The sequence below is a fragment of the Platichthys flesus genome, chromosome 16 (genome assembly GCF_949316205.1).
Source record: "Platichthys flesus chromosome 16, fPlaFle2.1, whole genome shotgun sequence".
In the NCBI taxonomy this organism is placed as follows: domain Eukaryota; kingdom Metazoa; phylum Chordata; class Actinopteri; order Pleuronectiformes; family Pleuronectidae; genus Platichthys; species Platichthys flesus.
In genome coordinates, this window is record NC_084960.1 from 16,237,884 (window position 1) to 16,260,977 (window position 23,094).

At 44.2% G+C, this 23,094-nt stretch overlaps 1 protein-coding gene across 2 annotated transcripts in view; it reads left to right on the forward strand.

The window, feature by feature from the left end:
- The first annotated feature begins 358 nt into the window (after positions 1-358).
- Positions 359-23,094, forward strand: part of ppfia3 (PTPRF interacting protein alpha 3) — a 31,103-nt gene continuing 8,367 nt past the window's right edge. For both annotated transcript variants that reach the window (XM_062408955.1, XM_062408956.1), the window contains exons 1-22: positions 359-487; positions 1,643-2,349; positions 8,963-9,064; positions 9,227-9,451; positions 9,540-9,599; positions 11,435-11,563; positions 11,688-11,780; positions 12,348-12,400; positions 12,513-12,606; positions 12,789-12,923; positions 14,161-14,244; positions 14,511-14,642; positions 15,125-15,187; positions 15,279-15,358; positions 16,060-16,228; positions 16,630-16,829; positions 17,994-18,231; positions 20,377-20,510; positions 21,079-21,233; positions 21,374-21,473; positions 21,589-21,670; positions 21,761-21,961. In XM_062408955.1, coding sequence (XP_062264939.1) covers positions 1,999-2,349; positions 8,963-9,064; positions 9,227-9,451; positions 9,540-9,599; positions 11,435-11,563; positions 11,688-11,780; positions 12,348-12,400; positions 12,513-12,606; positions 12,789-12,923; positions 14,161-14,244; positions 14,511-14,642; positions 15,125-15,187; positions 15,279-15,358; positions 16,060-16,228; positions 16,630-16,829; positions 17,994-18,231; positions 20,377-20,510; positions 21,079-21,233; positions 21,374-21,473; positions 21,589-21,670; positions 21,761-21,961 — 2,880 coding nt within the window. In that variant the 5' untranslated portion in view covers positions 359-487; positions 1,643-1,998. The remainder of the gene's footprint in view (positions 488-1,642; positions 2,350-8,962; positions 9,065-9,226; positions 9,452-9,539; positions 9,600-11,434; positions 11,564-11,687; positions 11,781-12,347; positions 12,401-12,512; positions 12,607-12,788; positions 12,924-14,160; positions 14,245-14,510; positions 14,643-15,124; positions 15,188-15,278; positions 15,359-16,059; positions 16,229-16,629; positions 16,830-17,993; positions 18,232-20,376; positions 20,511-21,078; positions 21,234-21,373; positions 21,474-21,588; positions 21,671-21,760; positions 21,962-23,094) is intronic.

The window sequence follows — 23,094 nt, forward strand, 5'->3', positions numbered from 1 at the left end:
CAACAATTTGTACAATTTAGATGAAAAACTACTGAACACATCACTAGGATATTTTATATTCAGTTTCTGCCAATAGATCCCTTTCACCTAAATCTTACACACTGAAACTTAAAAAAAAGATCTTTAAAAAATCATATAAAGAGACTACGGAAACACAAATAAGACAGTAACATTTGTAAAATAGAAAAACAAGCGCTAAAGGAACAAAATACAGAACATAACATGTCTCCTGCTTCACACTTGCTCGTTTTATTATGAAAGTTCTAACCGGACGTCGCGCCTCGTGCGCTGCGTGCGTCTTGATGCAGCTGCCGAGCCGTCGCTCCCTGAGCAGAGACGGGGAGGGGACGGGGCTGAGGCTGAGGCTGCTGACCGGGCTGTGACGGGGGATCGAACCTGCAGCCTCCGACTCCTCGGGATGCTCTGATGGAGTGAACCGGCCTCAGGGATGCGCCTTCGTCTCCGCTCTCCGTCGACCATGGACCCGGTAAGGACGCACCGGGGGAAGGGTGGTGGGGATGGTGGTGATGGTGGGGGGGGGGGGGGGGGTGCTCCCGGTTGATGCTCGGCGCGCACACAGCATCCTCCCCAGTTCCAGCTGTGTTCATGGGAGGGGGGGGTGGGGGGGGGGTGTTGATAGGTAATAGACGCGATCGCTCTGAATAGAAACACACTGAGAAGAACCGATGACATGACGTTCATCTCCATCGCGTCACCAAATCATGTCATCGGAGTGTGGCGCACGCGACGATCGGGCGTGTTAATTAGGCCTTCATCATTTACAGGATGATTGGCACCTCCCACCACGATGTGAGAGCCGTGCGTGTGTGTGCGCGCGTGTGCGTATGTGTGCAGCCTCTCATACAGTTTTTTTCTGTATTCAGGTCATTTATTTTCTTAAGACATTTCCTGATTCATTTCCTGTCTGAGGACCTCCAGCCTCCACATTCACCAGGACGGTTTTTTTTTACTGATGGTTTCCGGAACCGTAGAAAAAGACGCTCAGGCTGCTTCTTCCTGGATCCAGCCAATAATTACAATTCAGGATGACACCCTTCTCTTCTGCCTCTTCCTCATCTATTTCCTTCTCTTCTTCCTCTTACTCATCTATTTCCTTCTCTTCTTCTTCCTTTTCGACAGCCTCCTCTCTCTCTTTCTCTCTCTCTCTCTTCCTCCAGGCCTGGATAATTGCTCTGGATTTGCGTAACGTTACGTTCCGTAGGGCTGTTGCAATTCAAGACTCATTTCCGTACATCACGCGCATTCATCATTATTACCATTATGGCCGTGGACGCTCGTGCACATAAAATAAAAAAGCGTAGACACGCGCTGATGGATGAATTAGTCCAGTCGTTTAGTATCGCGATGTCAGGCGGTGAGAGAGGAAACACTGCTGTGTGTGTGTGTGTGTGTGTGTGTGTGTGTGTGTGTGTGTGTGTGTGCGTGCGGGTGTGCGTGTGTGCGGATGTGTGTGTCACTTTGGATCCACATGACCGATGATCTCAACCCGGTGGGAAACACAGGTTTCTCTGTTTTCTGGGAAATGTGAGGCCTTCATCCTTTCATCTCCTCCTCCTCAGCTGCTCTCATCATCACGCTTGCCTTAAATAAACACACACACCTCTTTCTTCTTCTCCTCCAGGTTCTTCTTCTCTTCTCGTCTCAGTGAAGCCCAGGGGTCAGAGGTCGACCACTGAACCTGCGCTTCTCCCTCCTTCCCCTACACCCCCCCCACTGAACCCTCAGCCCCTGTCACCCAACCCAGTTTCCCCCGAAATCACTTCCCTCCCATAATCCTCCTCTCATTTTTCTCTCCCATCATCACCCGCTTCTCGCCGCCAGCCTCAGCCAATCAGCCTCAGCTGAAAGATCCTTAATTCAAAACAGTGACTGTTGAGTATTGCATGAGGAGAGCCGGCCAGTCCTCCACCAGACACTGGGTTCCAGTGTCCTAGTCGTCGTCTTCTCAGAAAACGCCTCTCACATCAAGGCCTCAAGATGATGTGCGAGGTGATGCCCACCATCTCTGAGGATGGGCGCGGCGGGGGAGGAACCGGCTCATCGCCCCCGGCCGGCAGTGGAGGAGGAATAGGGGGCATCGGTGGCTACGGCAGCCGGGAGCCCCGCAGCGGAGGAAGTGGCAGTGGAGGAGGTGGGGGCGGCACCGACGAAGGTGGAAGCACGGGCAACCTGGAGTCGCTGATGGTGAACATGCTGACGGAAAGGGAGAGGCTGCTGGAGAGCCTGAGGGAGACGCAGGACTGCCTGGGGACGGCCCACCTACGACTGCGAGACCTGGGCCACGAGAAGGAGTCGCTCCAGAGGCAGCTGACCATCGCCCTGCCGCAGGTACGAACGCAGAGGGGGTCCGAGCGACAGTCAGAGGGAGGGAGCTGCTGACACTTAGGGTTAGGTGTCGAGAGGAGAAAACACTCGGCCCATATCTTAGGGTTTGATCTGCACGTTGTACTAAAGGAATATTTCACCTCAAAATCAAGAGTCAGACACTGAGAGCAGAGAATAGCTGTGTCTCAACTCAGGGTCTGCATCCTTCAGAGGTTGCATTTGAAGACTGATTGAATCACATCTCTTTCGATGGCTCCTTCAAATTCCTCCTTTCCTCCCAGAGAAACAAAGGATCCTACAGGTGGAGCAACTAGACCAGTATCATGCGTCAACTCAACCGATCAGCTTACGGTACCCATGTTATTTAAAAAACAAGTGGCATTAAAACCTTCTCGTCATGTCCGACTTCAGATTTGATGCTAGGTAACAAATCATAAGGGCGGGATTATCACAATCCGACACATTTCGATTCGCCCTTTGCAGTCTACCCTGACCATGAATGGATCAGTGTATCAGTGGACCTCCTCCTCCTAAGGATGAAGCCCCTGAACTGAGACACAGCTGATGTCACATTAGATGTATCCAGTCCCAGCATACTAAAGGCTCTGTAACAAGATGCAAGGCATTATGGCTCCTGAAGAACAATATTTACATAATTATCTCCTCATTGTTTTATTATGAATAATATTTGATAATGAAAAAATCCAGGAGAGGATTTTGGATGAATTTTGGTCAGAACATATTCGGGTCATTAACCAAGACTGTTCTTATTATTTCACTCGAGCAGAAGAGGCTGAGATCTAGAACAGATTCATTTGGTTTCTGTTTGTCGACCTCACTAACATGCAGATTTTTTGATTGACACACAGATGTATTGTTAGGTTGCCGATTGAAAATTGATTATTAGGGAGTAAAAAATCTGCGGCTATCAATCGCTTACAACAAAGATGTCTAATTGAGCCTTGACATTTTACAGTTAAACCATATTTGAATCTGCACCAAATAAATATCAGCCCACTAAATTTGCAGGATTTTACATAATCAATGAAATATTCCCTGAAAAAACAAAGCTGTGGAACTGGATCGGCCCCTTTAGCTGCACTACAATGTAAAGAGGCCCTATCCTTCTCCAAACAAACAACAAACAAACAAACAAACAAAAAACAAACAAGAATGTCATTCAGTAGAGCACCTACCCTCCGCCAAAGCCCAACAGTCCCCTTAAATTACATAGAGCTGCATCGAATTACACAAACTCATAGATATCGGTTCCTTCAATAATTTTTTTGATCAAGATCCAAAAAGGATTTCCCGGGAAATTGGTGAAAATGTTTCTTGGCCCATCTTGCATCCCTCTAGGAAGTTATGTAGAAATACCTTCATTGTGTGGTGAGCCTCAGTCAGGCTCAGTAATTATCAATCAGACAACAACACACAATCATGTACAAAACAAGGTAGAACTTAGGCCCCACGTCTGTCAATGAACAGTCACAATAACACAAGCTTCTAGTTGAATATCAGAGCTCGGCCTGCTCGCCTTCCAGCAACGTGAGCCAAAACACGAATTCCACGATGATCGACTCCGGCGAAGCCACATTCACCGTCTGTCTTCAGAGAAAGTAAACAAGCCTTATGACTGGAATTTGCTCTCATATCAAAAGTGCGCCGATGGTGAAAATGGTTCCTGTCACTGTGTTGAATTATTGATGTGTGAACCTGTAAGCAGGGTTTAATGTTGTTGTTGGTCAAGGTGGCGCTCAGTCTGATTCCTTTATTGCACCATTGTGTCCACGTCCACTTTGGTTAGAGCCTTATTAATACTTTCAGTATCGGTACTTCTGAACTGTACCTGATTAAAGTAATAATAAACTACAGAATTACTTCAGTATCAGAACTTTAAACCTGTACCTCTTGATTGAAGTTACTAGAAACTAGATTTATCAGTTCAATCGAGAAAGTAAAGGCAGATTAATTTAGAACAACATTGATCATTAGTAGCTGCCCATATTACTATTATATAAAATAGAATATATATATGTAACAACACAGAAAAATACCGTTGCTTCTCAGTTTGTGACTATTTCGTATCCAGGTGCCAGCAAATGATGTTAGTCAGTGTTTTGCGGAAAACACATGCAAAACATGTGCTTAAATTAAAAAATACAAATATTGTAAAGTAACATTACTATGTACTAATATAGCTGATAATTACATGTTTAGGACTCTATGTTAAAAATCATTTTTATTGCCCCAGACAGATTTTTTCAAGCAAATTCTTAAAGAGCCTTATCAAACAACCTGCTGGGCTTTTTAAAGATTACAACATGCAACACATGAGAGGAACCCTAAACCTGTAAACGACGGCAAAAAATCCCCCCTTTCTTGCACAAAGGCAAATACTATGCCACATCTCAGCGCCCGGGAGCGAATCATTTCACAATTCCTCTCAACATACAAGGGATTCGTCTCTATTCTCCGGTGGGAGTCATCGTCGGACGCCTCAGGCCGCGGCGACGCCTCCCCTCGTCGTTAATACCTATTTTTCTCTGTTGCCACGCCTGAGACATCAGAATGAAATAGCAGATGTAGCGCCGCTGCACGTTTTAACGCAGAGTGACTGGACATTAAAGGGCCGTATTACCTCAGCTAGGGGAGATCAATATGGAGCGCACATCTGCACAAACACACGCGGATAGAGGAGCACATGGAGCGCTCTGATCCATTCTACAGTAGATGAGTTCACTGAGTTTGTCTGTGTGTGTAGCTGTTGCCAAGACAGGAGAAAATAGAGGGGGAGAGGGATGGAGAGAGCGACAGCATGGCACACAGAGATAGAGAGAGAGAGAGAGAGAGAGCGAGAGAGAGAGAGAGCGAGAGAGAGAGAGAGAGAGAGAGAGAGAGAAAAAACCTGGTTGTATGAAACACACAGGGACTAACAAATCAAGCTCATTTGCATATTGCTGCACACTAATGAGAGGCTTCCAGAGACTGTTTTTTAGTTGTCGTGTAAAATGACAGGGGAGATGGAAGTGGATGATCTGGGAGAGCGACAAGATGGAGCATGACAAGCGTGAGAGGTGAATGCCAGCACTGTCGAAAAGGCAAGCTGAACGATTTGCATTTGACCAAAGTGACGGTGACCGAAAAGCGAGGAATCTAGAAAAATCGCTCATCCATCTCACACCATCCTTTATACAAAGTAATCCCAGAATTATAAAATCAACTGGGCCCGTAACACGCCCTCTGCACACAGCAATTTCCTCCCTCTCCCCTTCCCATTCTATCTTTTCAAATACGCTTCCTGCTTTCACTACTTCCTCCCGTCCTTGCGTAAGGCAGCCCGCCCAGCACATCAGCCCAGGAGCCTGGTGAAGACTCATTTTGCCGTTTGAGAAATAGCGTGAGGTCATTCGCCCGTGCGCTGCCATGCGGGGGTAAACTGATCACTGTTAACATAAACGCTGAAATAACAGCAGCGGCGCACACGCATCACTGCCCTTTAGTGGCTCGTTTGCATAAGCGTTTATAAAAAAAAAAACACATGATTCAGCGCACGCGTGTGTGAGGACGAGAGGGTGCTCTGTGTTGGGTGTGTGTGTCAAGCCACGATCACGCACTAGAGAGTCAAGTCTTCTCCAGGAAGTGTTCAGGCTAGTGTTGGGATGATAGATAGATAGATAGATAGATAGATAGATAGAAAGATAGATAGATAGATAGATAGACAGACAGACAGACAGACAGACAGACAGACAGACAGGACAAACAGACAGACAGACAGACGGACGGATGGACGGACAGACAGACGAACAGAGGACAGACAGACAGACAGACAGACAGACAGACAGACAGACAGACAGGTAGGTAGACAGGTAGGTAGACAGGTAGGTAGACAGACAGTAGGTAGATAGACATGATAATATCTCTCATCCTCTCTTTGTTGATTTGTTGCCATAGATACCATTTATTTGCATTAAAGGCAACAGATTTGAATCATAACTTTTCATGTAGCTAAACTGTACAATTATACATAATTGTAGGAAATTACCTAAAATCACTATTGCGCTGGACGGTCGTCGGTTGGTAATATTAGACATTACACTGCGCTGGCCCAGTTCCCATTTAGTTCCCGTTTGTTTTAATGACGGCTGAACCCACAGCCAGTTGTGGTTATTGCACAATTAAACCAATTTCAGGTGCAACACATGCAGTAAACCTGGCTGTTAGATTTTATATCAAGGTCCGGTTTAAGAGTCCCTGTGGCCATGATCCGTGAGCGCTGTGGTAGATATGTTAGAGAATACACTGTACTCGCTGTCGGCCTCTCGCCTCCTCCTGCAGCCACAGTGAAGCACATATGCATGTGTTTAAACTGAGGCAACGAAAGTTTGCTGGTTTTGAATGTGGGAGTTTGCTAATGAAGTCAATATTTTTCAAATTGTTCCGTGTAGATAATTGCCCTATGTGTTTTTTTGTTTTTTTTTGTGATGCAGGTTTTTTTATTCTGTTGGCAAAATCAGAAGAGGTAAACTTATGCTCAGAAATGTCCAGTCCTCCGAGTCATCATTCATCAGTCAAACAGGAAGGAAAAAACTGAAGAAGCAACACAACAAAAACATTTTTTCCAGTGAAATGAAGCCATTAGACTTCATTTTTATTTCCCTGTTGGATACCTCCACTCCCAGGCTTGTTACAAATTCCCTTCACAAGTATAACGAGACAACAAAGTTAACTCTTAATTCTTCTTCTCTTTTATGGTTTTCTGAAGGTTTTCCCACTTTTTATGTTTTGTGGTGTCTGTACCATACAGGCCAGTCGCCATTATGTTTGCTATTCGGTGATGGCGGCATCCTTTGTCGGTCTCATCACCTCCAAGTTGACATTTATCAATCGTACAGGGAGAAATACATGAAGGAAGCAACAGAGGAAATAGGAAATGTCTGGCACAATGACTGTAAATAAAGATGGACGAGCCTCCACTTCCTCCCTCCATGCAGAAACTCTATGAATGCTGCCAACTTGCGCTTTAGTTTGCGCTGTGATGAGTTGCTCTAAAAAAAAATGTCACTAAACATTCCAACATCACTCCAAAACGGCAGACCCAACACATAGTTGACCATAGCTAATAGTGAGTCATTTTGGACACAGCCGATGTCTGTTGGTAAAACCACAGCTTCCTTCTAGAGCAGCTGCTTTTAACAACATTTAACCTTCTAGAGGAAGCGACTAGGTTTTACTGATGTTCTCTCCCCTGCTAGCTTGTTACTACTTCCTCCACCTGTAAAAAGCAGCTTGCTAATCTCTTCCGACGACTCTCGGTAACAACACGCTCTTTTCTCATCAGACGCTGCGAGGAGGAGACGTACAGGTGTTATCAATGAAATCAATTAGACTAGAGCAGTCGATTATCGTTAACAGCCGTTCCTACTGCGCCAGTTAAAATGTCTCGAAGGGTTCCCAAATGGAAGCTGAGGCCCTGTCCTCACTGATGCAGATATTTAGCAAAACAAATGTTTCCCTCTGAGTTTGAGCTTCTTGTTTACACGCAACCGTAATTTTAAGTCGCGGAACCTGCGATTTTGACAAACTTAACGGGATGGTTCACAGAAAATATAAATTCACTCATTATCTACTCACCACTATGCCGATAGAGGGGTGGGTGAAGTGTTTGAGTCCACAAAACACTTTTGGAGTCTCAGGGGTGAACAGCATTGCAACCACTTCTTTTAAAAAAAACAATATATTCCTCTATACTTCTCCTGTGGTGTCCATGAAATGTCCAAACCCCCGACATTCAAATTCAACTCAAAACTACATCCTTTACACCATCCCCACCCGTTTTTAGCCGAAATGATCTCTGGAGCCGCGTTCACACTGCACACAAGCTCTTGCCCAAAGGTACATGCCGGGTGCATGATAGCACAATGTCATATGCTCCTGTAGAAGCAACAAGTTCATATGATATCAACTGCATTTAAAAAAAACACCATATAGTCCAGTAGGAAGACTACACAACCTACTTTCCTGAGGTGGTTAGTGACATGGTTGGTGGAGCTCACTAGAACCATGAAAATGTTTACCACAGCCCAGAAAAATCATGTAGGCTACAATCACGTGCTTCAGCGTTAATTAACATTTACCTCAGAAAAATCTTGACTGTTTTCTAATATTATGTGCTCTGAATAAAATGTTACCAATCATCACGTAGGTTCATGGCTTCACACTCTTTTATAGGGACTTTCTGAAACATCAATGGAGAAAATGACGGTTAAGGACCTTTGGAACGTACATTGCTTCCATAGAAAAACGTTGTCTTTGACTGTCTGGGATAATCATGATCAACCTGTTCATGGGAGAGCGTGGCCTAGGGGATAGAGCGGGTGCTCTGCAGCAAGAAGGTTGCCGGTTCGAATCCCACTCTATCCCATCTGCATGCCTAAGTGTCCTTGGCAAGATACTGAACCTATAAATGGCCCCTCATAAATGTTGAGTGTTCTACAAATGTAAGTCTCTTTCGATAAAAGCGTCAGCTAAATGACCTATAATGTAATAATGTTCATGTCCTCGTACAGCAACCGCACCATTGAGTCCGTAACAGCGCCCTCTTGTGACCCTGCAGGAGTTTGCAGTGCTGACTAAAGAGCTGAACCTCTGCCGGGAGCAGCTGCTGGAGAGAGAGGAGGAGATCGCTGAGCTGAAGGCAGAGCGCAACAACACACGGGTCAGTGCACTGACACGTCTGTTTAACATTATGGTCCTGTGTTTATTTGGCTATTAATTAAAGTTCAGGTATTTATCTATCCCATCATCGGAGACATTTTATGATCACGAGAGCTGCACCTTGGGGAGGTTTTATTGTATGTGAACCACATGTTGTATGCAGCTGCTGCTGGAACATCTGGAGTGCCTGGTGTCCCGTCACGAGCGCAGCCTGAGGATGACCGTGGTGAAGCGGCAGGGGGTGTCGAGCGAGGTGGAGGTCCTAAAAGCCCTAAAGTCTCTGTTTGAGCACCACAAGGCTCTGGATGAGAAGGTGCGGGAAAGACTGCGGGTGGCCTTGGAGCGAGTGGCGTCCCTGGAAGACGAGCTGCAGTCCTCCTCTCAAGAGGTGAGTTTCCGACCGTGAGCTTTGCAACAGGTTTCTCTGAATCTCTGACAGAGACTCTCCTGATAATCCCCCCTCTGTGTTGTTTTAGGTTGTGTCATTAAAGGACCAAATCAAGCGACGGCAGCAAGGACTGGAAAATGGCAAAGAGGTAATGACCGGAGTAACATGAACATTTGTCATACCAAGTCGGAAGATGTCCCAACGTTATGTCCCTAACAGTTGGAGCCTCTCTGTGTGGCACATTGAATCAGATATGAAAGTCCCTAAGCATAGACGTTATTATATATATAATTTACCTCTAGTTTGCCCTTTATCAATAACCTGGCCCAGGGTATTCCAAAGGAGAGAAGGGAGCAATAGCAGATGTAATGTATTTAGATGCTCAAAAATACCTTCACCATTATAATGTTCATCTTCCACAGTGTGTTTATCATCTTATTTGATCCTTACTAAAAGTTTTGGACGAATTAAAACATTAACCTGGTGTTGAAGTCACTGTAGATAAAGAAATAACAGATTGAACTCTGTTTACACATTTCATGGAAATTTATCCGGAAGCTGAGTCTAGATGTATCACACAAAATCATAACTATGAACCCCATGGTGGCTATAGAGGAAGGGTCAGGGGATCCCAGTCGTTAGGACTCATCTTGTTGGTGCTGTCATTCTGTTAAAGCAACACCATACAACCAGAAGCTTAATTTAACTGAGCTTCATGGTTAGAATAGGAAGAATGTTTCCTCTTTCTTTGCCACTCCTCATCCTTCGGTGAGTGGGTATGATCTTCTGTGACAATTGTGGAACTGACGAATAGTCTCGGCTTAAATTGTCAGAATCAGGTCCAGAATGTTAAAGAGAAATGCCGAACTGTAGATCAGTTCAAAAGTCATTAAAAAAACAGCATTTATCTAATGTTCAGCCAGGAATCTTTCAAAATACATTTGAGTTTGGTGTATTGGTGACAGCAGAAGCTCTTCTGCTTCATGATCACGGGAATTATGGGTATTATCCAACATAGCTTGCTTTAATGTGTGATTTCCCTATAATATCCACAATGCTGCATGGTTCAAACCTCGCTCTGGAGGTCAAAGGTTATTGCAATACTTCTGCATTGGTTTTGCTGCAATAGTGCCTCCAACCACCAGTGGCAGCTCTGAGCATGCTCCTGCTGATCAGCACCAGTGGGCTCAGTGAAGAAGATTTTGCACATGGCAGTTTTTAATGTAATGAATATCTCTATGTATCCTTCAGAGCAATTCTGGTTTGTTTGACTTTAAACCCACTTTTATTTTATTTGGCTCTTTATCCCCTGCTGACAAGTTCATTTCCTCTCCATTAAGTTCATTTTCAGTGAGTGAGAAATTCCATTTGATGTGAACGCCTGAAATGAGTGTGTTTGCTTTGTTAACACTCAAAAACAGCAACACCTGTCAGGACCTGTGCAGGTTTCTCATTGTTTATGAGCTGAGAACGTCATCTGTAAAGCTTCTCGTGAACCATCGTGAGGTATTTAGGGGAAAACACAGGTGGTGTTTGGTTGTTTAGAAAGTGTCATGGGAGTTTTTCCTCCAAAACAAAGCCCAGGTAAAGAAGAGCTGGAATCTGAGCCAAATGGAGTCATTCATCCTGATACACAACTTTATCCTGTATATATTATCAATAAATCAATCAAATTTGATATGGAGAGCCCATATTCACAATTTGTCACATAGAGCTTAACGAAGGGCTGCATGCTCTGTCTGTAACCCTCACCTAGAGTGAGGGTTACAGACCCCCAACCTGTAGAAACCCCAGAGTGCCGCGTGTAACAGAAGACATCAATAAAATAACAATATGTACTACATTGATGAGAAATGTGTAACATGCATGTTGAATGTTTATCAATCTTTAAAGTGTTACAAAAAGAAAAGGTCTGACAGTATTCAAGGGAATAGGAAGGATATGTATTATGGCCACTTAAGTAAATCTCTTCTCCTCCTTCAGCGGCTTCCCAACGGACCTTCCTGTATCTTGGATGAGGGCGAAGTTGACAGTAAGAGAGAGAGCGAGATCGAGCGGCAGAGGTCAGAGCTGGGACAGCTGAAAGAGCGACTGGCCCTCATGTGCAGACAGGTAACTGATTCAGAGACAGAGCTTATAGTCTTATATGCTTCCACCGAAACAAACAAAATGTTCCCACCCCGAGTCGATAACGGACGAGAGAAAGATGTGTGGTCACACTCTCATCTCCCCGCAGGTCGGCGAGATCGAGGAGCAGCTGACGTCGGCCAGGAGGGAGCTGGCCCGATCGGAGGAGGCCAACCAGAAGCTACAGAGGGACGTGAAGGAGGTGAGACGCCCGGCGCTGTCGACAGACCACAAACCGCCACTACACGTGTCTGTCGTGGATGCACTGAGTCTATTCTGCTCATACTCACAGAGAGACGTGTAACAGTTTGCTATGGCAACAGAGACGTTTGCCTACTTTGCAGCAGCAGCTGCTACAAGAGCCTCTATCCTGTAGCCATGGTGACGGTGCCATCCGTAGAGCTGCAGGCGTTTTCACATGGACGCCGCTGTGTTAGTCAGTGAATGTGCTGGGAGCTGATTGGAAGCATTTTGGGACGAGAGTTTGTCAGTTCGCCCAGCAAACCTTTTCCCCTTTGTGCTCACCTGCTTCCCCCCAATCGCTGCTTTTTTATTTTCCCACCTCTGCCTCTATCAGTCATGTTGCTGCCTCTGAAAACTGTCAACAACAACAAATGACCAGACACTATCATCCTTCAGTTGACAGCTGGTCAGGCCCAGTGAATTCCTTCTGTAAACTTGACCTTTGCCCTCTCCTACTCTCTCTGTTTGGACTTCTTCCCTTTCTATTTCTGAGTCAGACAGTTTTCTTTTTGTTTACATCCCTCAGGCACTTTGTCAACGGGAAGACATGGAGGAGAGAATCACCACATTAGAACGCAGGTTTGTGGTTTACTTTTCCACGTGTCCATGAACTCTCAGGGATAAGCCCTGTTTCCAAAGTACGCTCTCCGCTCACTGCTCTGTCTTTCTGCCGTTTCCTTCCGGTGTGCAGGTACCTGAGTGCCCAGAGGGAGGCAACGTCTCTCCACGACATAAAAGATAAACTGGAGAACGAGTTGGCCAGCAAAGAGTCTCTCCACAGGCAGGTGAGAAACGTCTCACTCATCCCCGTGGGTGTCCCATGTCTCTGCTGTTGATTGGCATCTTGGCCACGTTTCACGTTGGCACTCAAGAGCGTGCCATCAACAAATTTTCTTCTCCTCCGGTGGCTTTGATCATGTCTGTTGCCCTGAGGCAATCCACTCCCTCTTATCCTGTCTTGTTGCAGAGCGAAGAGAAGAACCGGCAGCTCCAGGAGCGTCTAGACGATGCCAAACAGAAGCTACAACAAACTCTGCAGAGGGCCGAGACGCTGCCGGAGATCGAGGCCCAGCTCGCCCAGAGAGTGGCGGCACTCAACAAGGTGTGTGTCGGTTCTACCTCCTGCACTCCTATGATGTTGATTTTACGTCTCATTCCTGTGCAATCCCCTGTAATAACTCTATTTCTAGCCTTGAGTAAACCATATTTTAACCATAATCTATTGACTAATGTCTATTGTTAATGCCCCAAGGAAGTAGAGTGTAGAATTTGGACACGTGATTAAATGTTCAATATTTATAAACTTTGAATAAACGTGCGACCAGCAGTCTATTGCAGCGATGCCTGGTACTCATCCATGTAAGATACGTCAGTGACAATAGCGACAACAATAACTGATTCTTCGGTTCGGGGTTCTGCACACTGACTCCAGCTTCACTGAACCCTGAATGACCAGGTGAGCAGCAGTGATGTTGCAGCTTCAGGGTTCTGGACTGAGTCCTGCAGTCGACCTTTACTTGTAGCAGCTGTTTCACTTCAGGTCACTTTTACAGTTTCAGATAGAAAGCTGCGACCAGCATTGCTACATATCAAAAAAAACGCCCATTCCAAACAGACAGGTTTAGAACGGGCACTGCACAAGTACTATATAACTACGCACTCGTTTATTTTCCTAAGACAGCTGCGGCGTGTTCAGCGCCTCTGCTCTAATCCGTGCATGAGCTCATATGCTCTCATTCAGACTACATTAATGTGTGTATGCATGTGTAGGCATGTAATCTGGCGCAGGCGTAGTGTTCTTGCGTGGGTGAGTGCGTTCTGTTTTCTTTTATTCATGACTGAAATGAAACAATAGATGTCGAGTGACAGATGAACACCGAATATTCCCATCGTGGTTCCAGTAATTCTACAGAAACGGTCTGCGTTGACAGGGCAGATATCAGCACGGCTGTTTGATCCTTGGGCGATCAGCGCGTTGAGAACTGCACGCGGCTCAAACGTTTCACGACTGACTGACTGATTTAATTGTTGATATGTGAACCGCTTGCATTCCTGTAAGCATTGGTTTCCACTCATGCCAACGCCACTAGCCAAACCTCCTGAAGGACTACACTTACTGTACGTCCTACGTGTTCGGGCAGGACGGTTGCCGTGGCAGGATGAGATTGATGCTGTGTTAAGACGCAGGAAAACCAAACTTTCCCGTTTGCTGTGATCTGCACGGACATGTAACTAATTGGTCGACTCGGTCAACAAGCTGTTTCCTTTGTGTTCATTTGTGTCAGTCCCGCAACGTGGCTCCGGCTCTAACCCCGCTCCCTTCCTCTCCAATCATTCAGGCGGAGGAGCGTCATGGCAACTTTGAGGAGCGACTGCGACAGATGGAGGCGCAACTGGAGGAGAAGAACCAGGAGCTGCAGAGAGTGAGTCACGCTCGCTTTTCTATCTCTCTTTCTGTTCTCGTCCTCCCCCTCTGTCAGGCAGTTCCTTTTGTCAGACGTTACGCGGCACAAAGGCGTGCTAATTTTCCAAGCCCTCTGTCTGACCGTGCACATTTAGATAGAAATCTTTTTCTCCTGCTCTCAGTCATGCAGCATACTTGCTGTAAACTCTCCTCCCACCTTTCCTTCTCTCACTCACTTCTTTTTTTCTCCTTTCTTTCTCACCCGTCTCGCTCTCGCCCCCTCAGGCGAGGCAGAGGGAGAGAATGAACGACGAACACAACAAGCGCCTCTCCGACACGGTGGACAAGCTGCTGTCTGAGTCCAATGAGAGGCTGCAACTCCATCTGAAGGAGAGGATGGCCGCACTGGAAGAAAAGGTGACCAGCTCCCGCCACCGCCGGCATTCGTAACATCTCGATTCTGCAGCTGGTTAGACCGCAACGGAATGAGGTCACTTCCTCATCCCGCAGGAAGTGACCAGTTCAGTCAATTCCAAATAGTCTTTACAACTTCCAAGCAGGAAAGGAGTTAGAGTCTTAAGAATTGATTTACCTTAAAAGGCCAGAAAGCTGAGAGATTTTATTTTATTAATACAAACAAAACTTGTAAATCATCAGTAAAATAAATAATAACATTTTTAGAAACACCATTTAGGGTATATTCCTAGATTATCCAGTCAGCCTTTTCTGAGAAATCAATATCACAAAAGACACTTTTTCATTTGCAGCAAAATAAATAAGTGCATGTTTACAGTGACTCCTCACAAAAACAGGTTTTTAAATATTGCTGTCAAGTCAAATTTTTCGAATATAGCGTTTTTATTCAACAGAAATAAAGCTTCTCATTCTTTCCCCCCCAGAATGCTCTGTCCGAGGAACTGTCTAACTTGAAGAAGCTCCAGGATGATCTCATAGCAAACAAGGTGATTCGACTCAGGGTTTCACTCGCAGTTGAAGCTGTTGAACGCATGTTCTTTTTTTCCCTAACAACTCTTGTCTGGTTTCCACTCCCAGGACCAACTGATTGCGGAGCTGGAGAGGCTTCAGGTGGAGTTAGATCAGCTAAGAGCCCGGCCTGGGGGATCTTATTCCAGGTAAGAGCAGTTTAGACAAAACAAAGTGCAACTTGAACAATTATGCTGACTTTAAAGGTGGTGCCAGCGTTGTGGCTGTCATCTTGTCAGAGATGTAGATAAATCACCCCACGCTGGAGGTGTTTTATTTACAAAGGCCAAAGCAGTGTTGACATAAAAGCACTTTTCATCTCTTGGCTGCACACACCTATAAACCAACACTTCTTATTCCCACAGTCCCTCCTGCACGTCACGACAACTTCTTTTGCAGAACTGTTTATTCAAAAATGATGCACTTATTGTATGACGTTAATGTTGCAATATATGAAGCCTGATTGGTTAGTGCTCATTGTCTTCCACTGCACGTCATTTTACTGTTGTTGTCAACATGTCTGACCCAGACACTCTCCTGCTGCATTCTTCATACATGAAACTGAAAGGAGTTCATGTCTCAAAACGGCCTAATAAAGGGACAAAAGACCAAATAATATAGTTGTTTTATAAGTTTTAGTTTTATTCATGCACTTTTATTGATTAATAGGTGATGTTGTATCTTAGAAATTGATTTAGGACATTTCTCATTTACATATATCGCCCTGCTGTGTGTTCTTGTGTTCCACAGTCTTTCCCTTATTTTCCACCACAATCGTATTCTTCTTGCAGGGATAATTAACTTTTTTTTCACATATTGTATCACATTATCTTTCCCTCTATCTCTCCAGTCGCTCACTGCCAGGTAGCGCTCTGGAGCTGCGGTACTCTCACGGAGGCGGGTCCCTCCCAATGGGTTCCACCACTCACCTGGATCCCTTCTGTCGAGCCTCCGCCGGGGGCGTGGTCAGGAGAAGTCACCGTGCCCGTTGGAGCTCTGCCCGAGAGGACTCGACCAAGGTGAGAATCTTAACATCCCTACAATCTACCTGAAAAAGTAATCAGCCTTAAGGAGAAAAATCTAAATGTAGCTGGAATCAAATTTATGGATTACCTCCTGTCACTATAACTGTCCCTTTCATGTTGACGACATTATATTTTTCCTGATCTTCCATGGCTATTTTATTGAAGAAAACAAACACATAACATTATTTTAATTGAAACCTACTTTCACCTGTGATCATCAAGAGACTGTATGATCATGCAAATATTTGCCAATAGCAGGCTGGTTTGAGGGTCGTTACTTTGCTGGCTAGCTTGCTAAAACTTTCTTGGTGTTGGAAAAAGGGCGAATGATTAGAATTTGTAAATGTGATCCGTTTATATGAGCGAGTAATGAGTCCTTTCCTCCTGCTCCCCAGGTGCAGTACCCCGATTGGGAGAGTGGTGCTCTTCTTGGGACTGGGTATGATCCAGGCGTAGACGTGGGCTGCTCCGACGATGAGGACGACGGGGATCATCGCTTTGGCTCCGAGCTGCTGTCCCCTAGTGGACAGACGGACGTGCAGACCCTGGCCATCATGCTGCAGGAACAGCTGGAGGCCATCAATAAGGAGATCAAGTGAGGAAGGGCAGCAGCGCTGAACAGCTGGGAGGAAGGGGGCAGGGGTTCAGGGAAGAGAGAATGACAGAAATGTCTTTCCACATAAAAAGGTCGGATTCCACACTATCACAAACTGCAGCCTTGAAAATAAACATTTCAACACCTCTCTGACACCATTTGAACAGCAGCTGCAGTGGTAGATGGTGTCATCTTTTCCATTACTTTACTAAAAGAAGTTCCTTATCAAAAAATGCCCTGCATTAAAAGAACTTTTTCTGCAGAATGTAATATCCCTGAGGCTTATTATCATATATCTCATATATCATTATTTGGTTTATACTGTAATCATGACGTTTGCTTAGTTCTAGTCCTCTTTTGGTGGTTTTACTCCAGGGGCTCCCAACCTGTAGTCGGCTCCCTCCAAAAGGGTCACACAATAGATCTGAGAGGTTGTGAGATTATTACTTTAATTATCAATTAATTCTATTAAATTTGTTTTATTTTATCGTTTGACATACATGTGTCTCCCACAGCTGTTTGAATTTCACCATCCAATGGAAAGGTTTCCCATCTAATATTTCATTTTAATGAGCTTATGACGCAAAATTAACCAGCACCTACATGTTTGTTTGTTAAATTAATTCAACAGAAGAACAGTTTATATGTTTCTCTCTGAAATGTAGTGAAGTAGAAGTTTACAGTTGCACGAAATTGAAACAGTACAAGTACAAGTGTAACTATTTTTCTTTGTTAAAATTCTACATTAAGCAGATGACTGAGCAGAATGTGAAATAATTTAATGAGCCAATCAACCAAAGCTAAAGCTATAGCTTTATGCTATGCTAAGCTAGCTAAATGTACAAGCACCAGGAAATTCCATAAAGTCTATCCTAATCTGTTAATAATAATATAAAAGTTAGTCCTGATAAGATAAACATTTAAGAACTCAAGTTAAATAACAGAAAAACTATAAAAAAAAATTCTCAAAGATAATGAAGATAATAGGTTTTGGGGTTAGGGTTTGCTAACCCTAGTCAGAGGGAAATATTCTTTATGTGAATATTTGGGATTCATTTATTTTGTTTATACATTAAAGTTGAGTGGTTCATTGTCATCACATTTAGTACAAATGTTTCACTCCTCTCCCTCCTCTTCCTCCTCTCTCTCCACATTCAAAACCAGACTCATTCAGGAGGAGAAGGAGAACACAGAGTTGCGGGCTGAGGAGATTGAGAGTCGGGTCAGCGTGGCGTTGGACAGTCCCCCCATGCCTCCGACCTCCCTGGGCAGAGACAGCACAGGACGGGGTTTCATCCCCTCGTCCATTACATCCTCCACCCTGGCCTCCCCCTCTCCCCCCAGCTCTGGACACTCCACCCCTCGCCTACCGCACTCCCCCGCCCGGGAGACTGATCGACAGGTACTGGCAAGAATACAGAAATGAACTTCTGTTCCTAGCTGTGTTCACAGGATCTTTTTTTTATCCTGTTTATGCAATCAGTTCCTCTAGACAGTGAGTCATGTGAATAAAATATAAGTAAATCATTGAGACAGGGTCAGAGAAGTTCAGTTATTCTTCAACAGCAGGTTAGATTGGCCAATATTGATAAAGCAGCTTGGTATGTTGGGTGGTACCAGACACACTGGTTACCGTATTTTAGAAGTGGGCGGATGAATTACAAAAGATTGTCCAATACAAAAAAAACGTCTGCCTGTGGTGTTAAAGACTGTGAAAGCGATAGTGTTGATATGAGGTGTTAAAGCTACGAAGCAGGATTAAAGAAAAAAACAACAACAAACATACAACAGTGGTCAGAAACCTCGCCGGCTTCCACTCCTATTGAAATCAAAAAGCTGAAGTCTTAGGAAGATTGAGTGGTCTTTATTCCCTGAAGCCTATAGACCAAGGGTGTCAAACATACGGTCCGCCAGGGGGTCCAGATCGGCCTGCCGGATGCAAGGCATGCCCCAAATAAAAAAATGCAGAAAAAAATGAAATTTGAAATAAAAAAAAGTTAAACTGCCATCTCACTCTATGCCATCTCACTCTATGGGAATGTGAGGCGGAACTAATGTTTTGACGTCTGCATCTCTTTAACGGTGGAACAGTAAACAAATCGTTCTTTCGGGGTCGCCTGTACAGTGTTGTGCATGTTGCGAATATATGTTCTTATTCGCCGCTGCCACGCACCTGCACCCTGAGCGACGCAACGTCATCCAGGGCGGAGGGGCGTGGCGGCGGCGGTGGTAAAAAAATAAAACGGGGGGTGGTACGGAGCCATTATGCTATGATTTTACTGGTCTGGCCGACTTGAGATCAAAGTGGGCAGTATGTGGCCCCATAACTAAAATGAGTTTGACACCCCTGCTATAGACTGTATATAAAGATGGACGACATGACAGCTCCCCAAAAGTGAAGCCAAAGTTTATCAATCTCACCCTGATGGCTAGCTGAAGTATAGGGCATAAATGATGCCTCCTTTGTGTTAGCAAATGGGAGATGGGCCAAACCAAAAAGTATTTTTTTATTTTTTTAACACTAATGTAGGTTCCTGTGCTTGTTTTTCTGATAAGTTTGACTGTAAAAACCTGGTCAAACATTGACAGCTGAAACTGACGCATGATTATTCGCATCTTAATCACATCTTAATCTTAATGATTGGCTGAGCACAATCATTAAGATGATTGTGCGAGACCTCGATATCGCAGCTCCATCCCTAGATCACGAATGTGCAGACTCGAAATGTTCAAGATGGCAGCATTTGTATCCGGGATACTTTGGCGAAATTTGTTTGTAGTGAGAGAAAGTAGAGATGCTCTGTCCATCTTTATACAGTCCATGATAAAGCCTATATTAAAGTCATTGTCTAAGCAGCAGTCGAAAACTCCATGAGCTTGAGTTTGGTATCATAGAAATCAAGCATATTCACACATGAGAAGCTGGTACCAGTGATTCTTTTGTGGTTTACTAAGTATTTTTCAGTTAATTTTCTCTGAATCAACTAATTCTAGTTTTTGTACTGGTTTCTGGATAACCCTGGATAGGGGTCCAGCAATGGTTTACCTGTGAGTCACCCAGGTGGTTACGTACATCAGTTAACTTAACTTGGACTGGAAGTGGGACTAGCATAACTTTCCTGAACTCGCTCCCGATTTTCTGGTCTAGTCAAGATTTTGTAGGTTGTTTTTTATAAAATTTTCAAGTGGAGAAAGGTCAAATATGAATTGGCATCTGTGTGGTTAAAGAAGCTATTTACATTTATTATCTCATGCATTAAGCAAAGGCTCGACATTTTTCCATGCTGGTTTGTCAGTTATTGATTAGAGGGATTATTCGTAAAATATTGAATTGCCCATATTATGAGTTACGATAATGAGAGAGCATAACCACGAGTTAAGTAGATACTTCTGGAGTCAAATGTTTGTAACCTTACTTTGTCTGGAAAACTAATGAAGCATAATAACAAACAGTCCAGTTCGTGATTCAAGTGTCCTCAGTGTCACGTTTCATAAATGTTAAATATGTGGTGATTTTTGATAGATTTCTTTCAACATAACGTTCTAGAACAACAAAGACGACGATCGGTCCCTCGCACTTCTTGACTCTACACCTCCTCCGACTCCTCGTGCGCTCCGATTGGACCGGATGGCTCTCACCCACCCAGGCGCGATGCTCGACGACCCCCGGGACTTTCGCAGGTAAGGCACAAACATTTAGACAATGTATGTGAATATCATTTTCAGATAAGGCACCAGTTATAAACTGTAATAAATAGATATTTGCTAACAGAGTTTACAGTTTGTGGTGCAAGACTTTTATTCAAAGAACAGAAAGGAAACTTCTAAATATTATAATTCATAAAAATAGCTCTTCCATCAAGATTCAATATTTACTCTAAAGCTCTTTTTACATATTTACTATATATTTACTTTTATACCTCTATAATCCAATAAATGGTCACAGCCTGTAAGTCTGGAATTGTAAAGGCTAATGAGCAGTTTATAAAGATTTGGCTTACAGAGATTACTGGAGAAATATTTTTTATGAATTAAAAGTTGGGATATGACACACTCTGGTACACAAATTGATTTTGTTATTAATGGCTTACAACTGATCTATAACGAAGGAGTAAACTGTGTATTAACCATAATACAATTTAATATAGTTAATACAACCTTATCACAAGGTTAGAGCAATATATAACATGTAATGCTTTTATTGCATATTTAGCTGTTTCCCCTCAGTGATATCCTTCGTCTCCTCCAGTCTCTCGGCAGATGGTAGCAGCTCCAACAGCAGCCAAGATTCTCTCCACAAGTCCAGTAAGAAGAAAAGCATCAAGTCTTCCATTGGTCGCCTTTTTGGAAAGAAGGAGAAGGGGAGGATGGGCCAGCCCGGGCGGGATGGATCTTCTTCTCTTGGTAAACAGATGGAGGATAAGGCTGATAACACTGACTGCATATGATTTATCTACTCTTGGTAGAATTTTCATTTAAACATATTTGAGGTGCTCATATCTGAATTGTCGTTTTTATTCTGATCGTGACCTTCCTGCGACCAGCATCTACACCCTCTGAAGAACTGGCCTCTGGAGACCCGATGGGGATCAACAAGACGGGCACTCTGGGTCCGGCAGATAAAGACCGCCGCAGCAAGAAGAAGTGAGTGTCAGAAAAGAGGGGAAGGTTCTTCTTTTTCAACTTTATTATCATTTAAAACTTTGTGTATTGCTAGAGGAAAACTAAATACAACTTATGATTCTTCCCTTCCTAACAGGCATGAGCTACTAGAAGAAGCATGTCGCCAAGGACTCCCCTTTGCATCTTGGGATGGGCCAACTGTTGTATCTTGGTTGGAGGTACAGAAATCTTAGGGATGGGATAAATTAATTATAAAGCATCATTTGTATTCATATAACGTGTAACGTCTCATATCTGCCTCCTACCAGCTGTGGGTGGGGATGCCAGCCTGGTACGTCGCAGCCTGTCGCTCAAATGTTAAGAGCGGGGCCATCATGGCCAACTTGTCCGACACAGAGATCCAGAGGGAGATCGGCATCAGTAACCCGCTTCACCGACTCAAACTGAGGCTGGCCATCCAGGAGATGGTGTCCCTCACCAGCCCGTCAGCGCCGGCCAGCACTCGCTCTGTGAGACTCTGCCACTGCACATTTGACACATTCTTTCATTTCAAAGAGAAGAAAGAGGCGTTACAGCTGCACATATGTTCTTAAGCCACAGAAAATCCCAGTCTAGACAACATTCCCGTAGGATTACATTTAAAGAGGTGTGTAATTGGAGCATAGTAAGACTTTTAACACCTTCTTTTGTCGATTTTTGAAAAATTCTCTTGGCTGAGCATATGTATTTTTTAAGAGAATACACAAATGCAGAAATCAAGCATTAGCTGTGTGAAGTACACGTTGAACCAGATGTTTGTAGATTTGAGATCAGCGGAAATGTGAATGATCCCGGTTTGGCCATTTCCTGTGGAAGTCGGTGAGAGGATACAAAAAGATTTTCATTGAAAGTACAATGGATGATGTAAACGTAAAAAGCAGATTGTGTTAAGAGGAGTACAGGAGGGGGGCGGCATGGTGTTATGGGGGTTACCACTATCACCTCACAGCCTGTCTAGGGTGAAGTGTCAGCTGGGATCAGCTCCAGCTCCTCTTGGACCCTCAGAGGATGAGCAGTATAGATGATGGATGGATGGATCAAATAGGGAGAAGGGAATAAAAACAAGCTTTGGAGTTAATCACACGCAAGAGAACATATCCATATCGAGCATTAAATGAAAGAGAGAAAAAAGCATTTTCCACCGGAGAAAGGTAGCAAACTGAACAGACATGATTTAGTTTTATTCCTACTTTTCTCTCAATGGCTCTTAACAAAATCTAAATTATCTCAAACTTTTTCACTCGGTGGCAAAGATAAACCAGATGTTTAAAATCGTAGTAAAAATGTTGCTCATGCTCATAATCTGGTGACGCAGCCTTTTTATGTCTCCCTTTCCTAAGATGTGAAGTCAGGAATAATAACTAAAAGTCTTCCCCTGACAGACTTAGTCGATTTTTGATTTGGCTTGGCACTTTTCCAACTCCTCGCTTATGTATATACAGCATTAACGAGATGAAATGTTTTGAAAAATGAGCAGTCATACAATTTTGCTCAGCAGAGTTTTCCCTCTAGCTAACACAGACCGGTGGGACCTCCTGTGAGAAAACAGTCTGCTAACACCTTGGGGTGGGGCTTGTTTTTACATTGACTCTGTGCAATATTT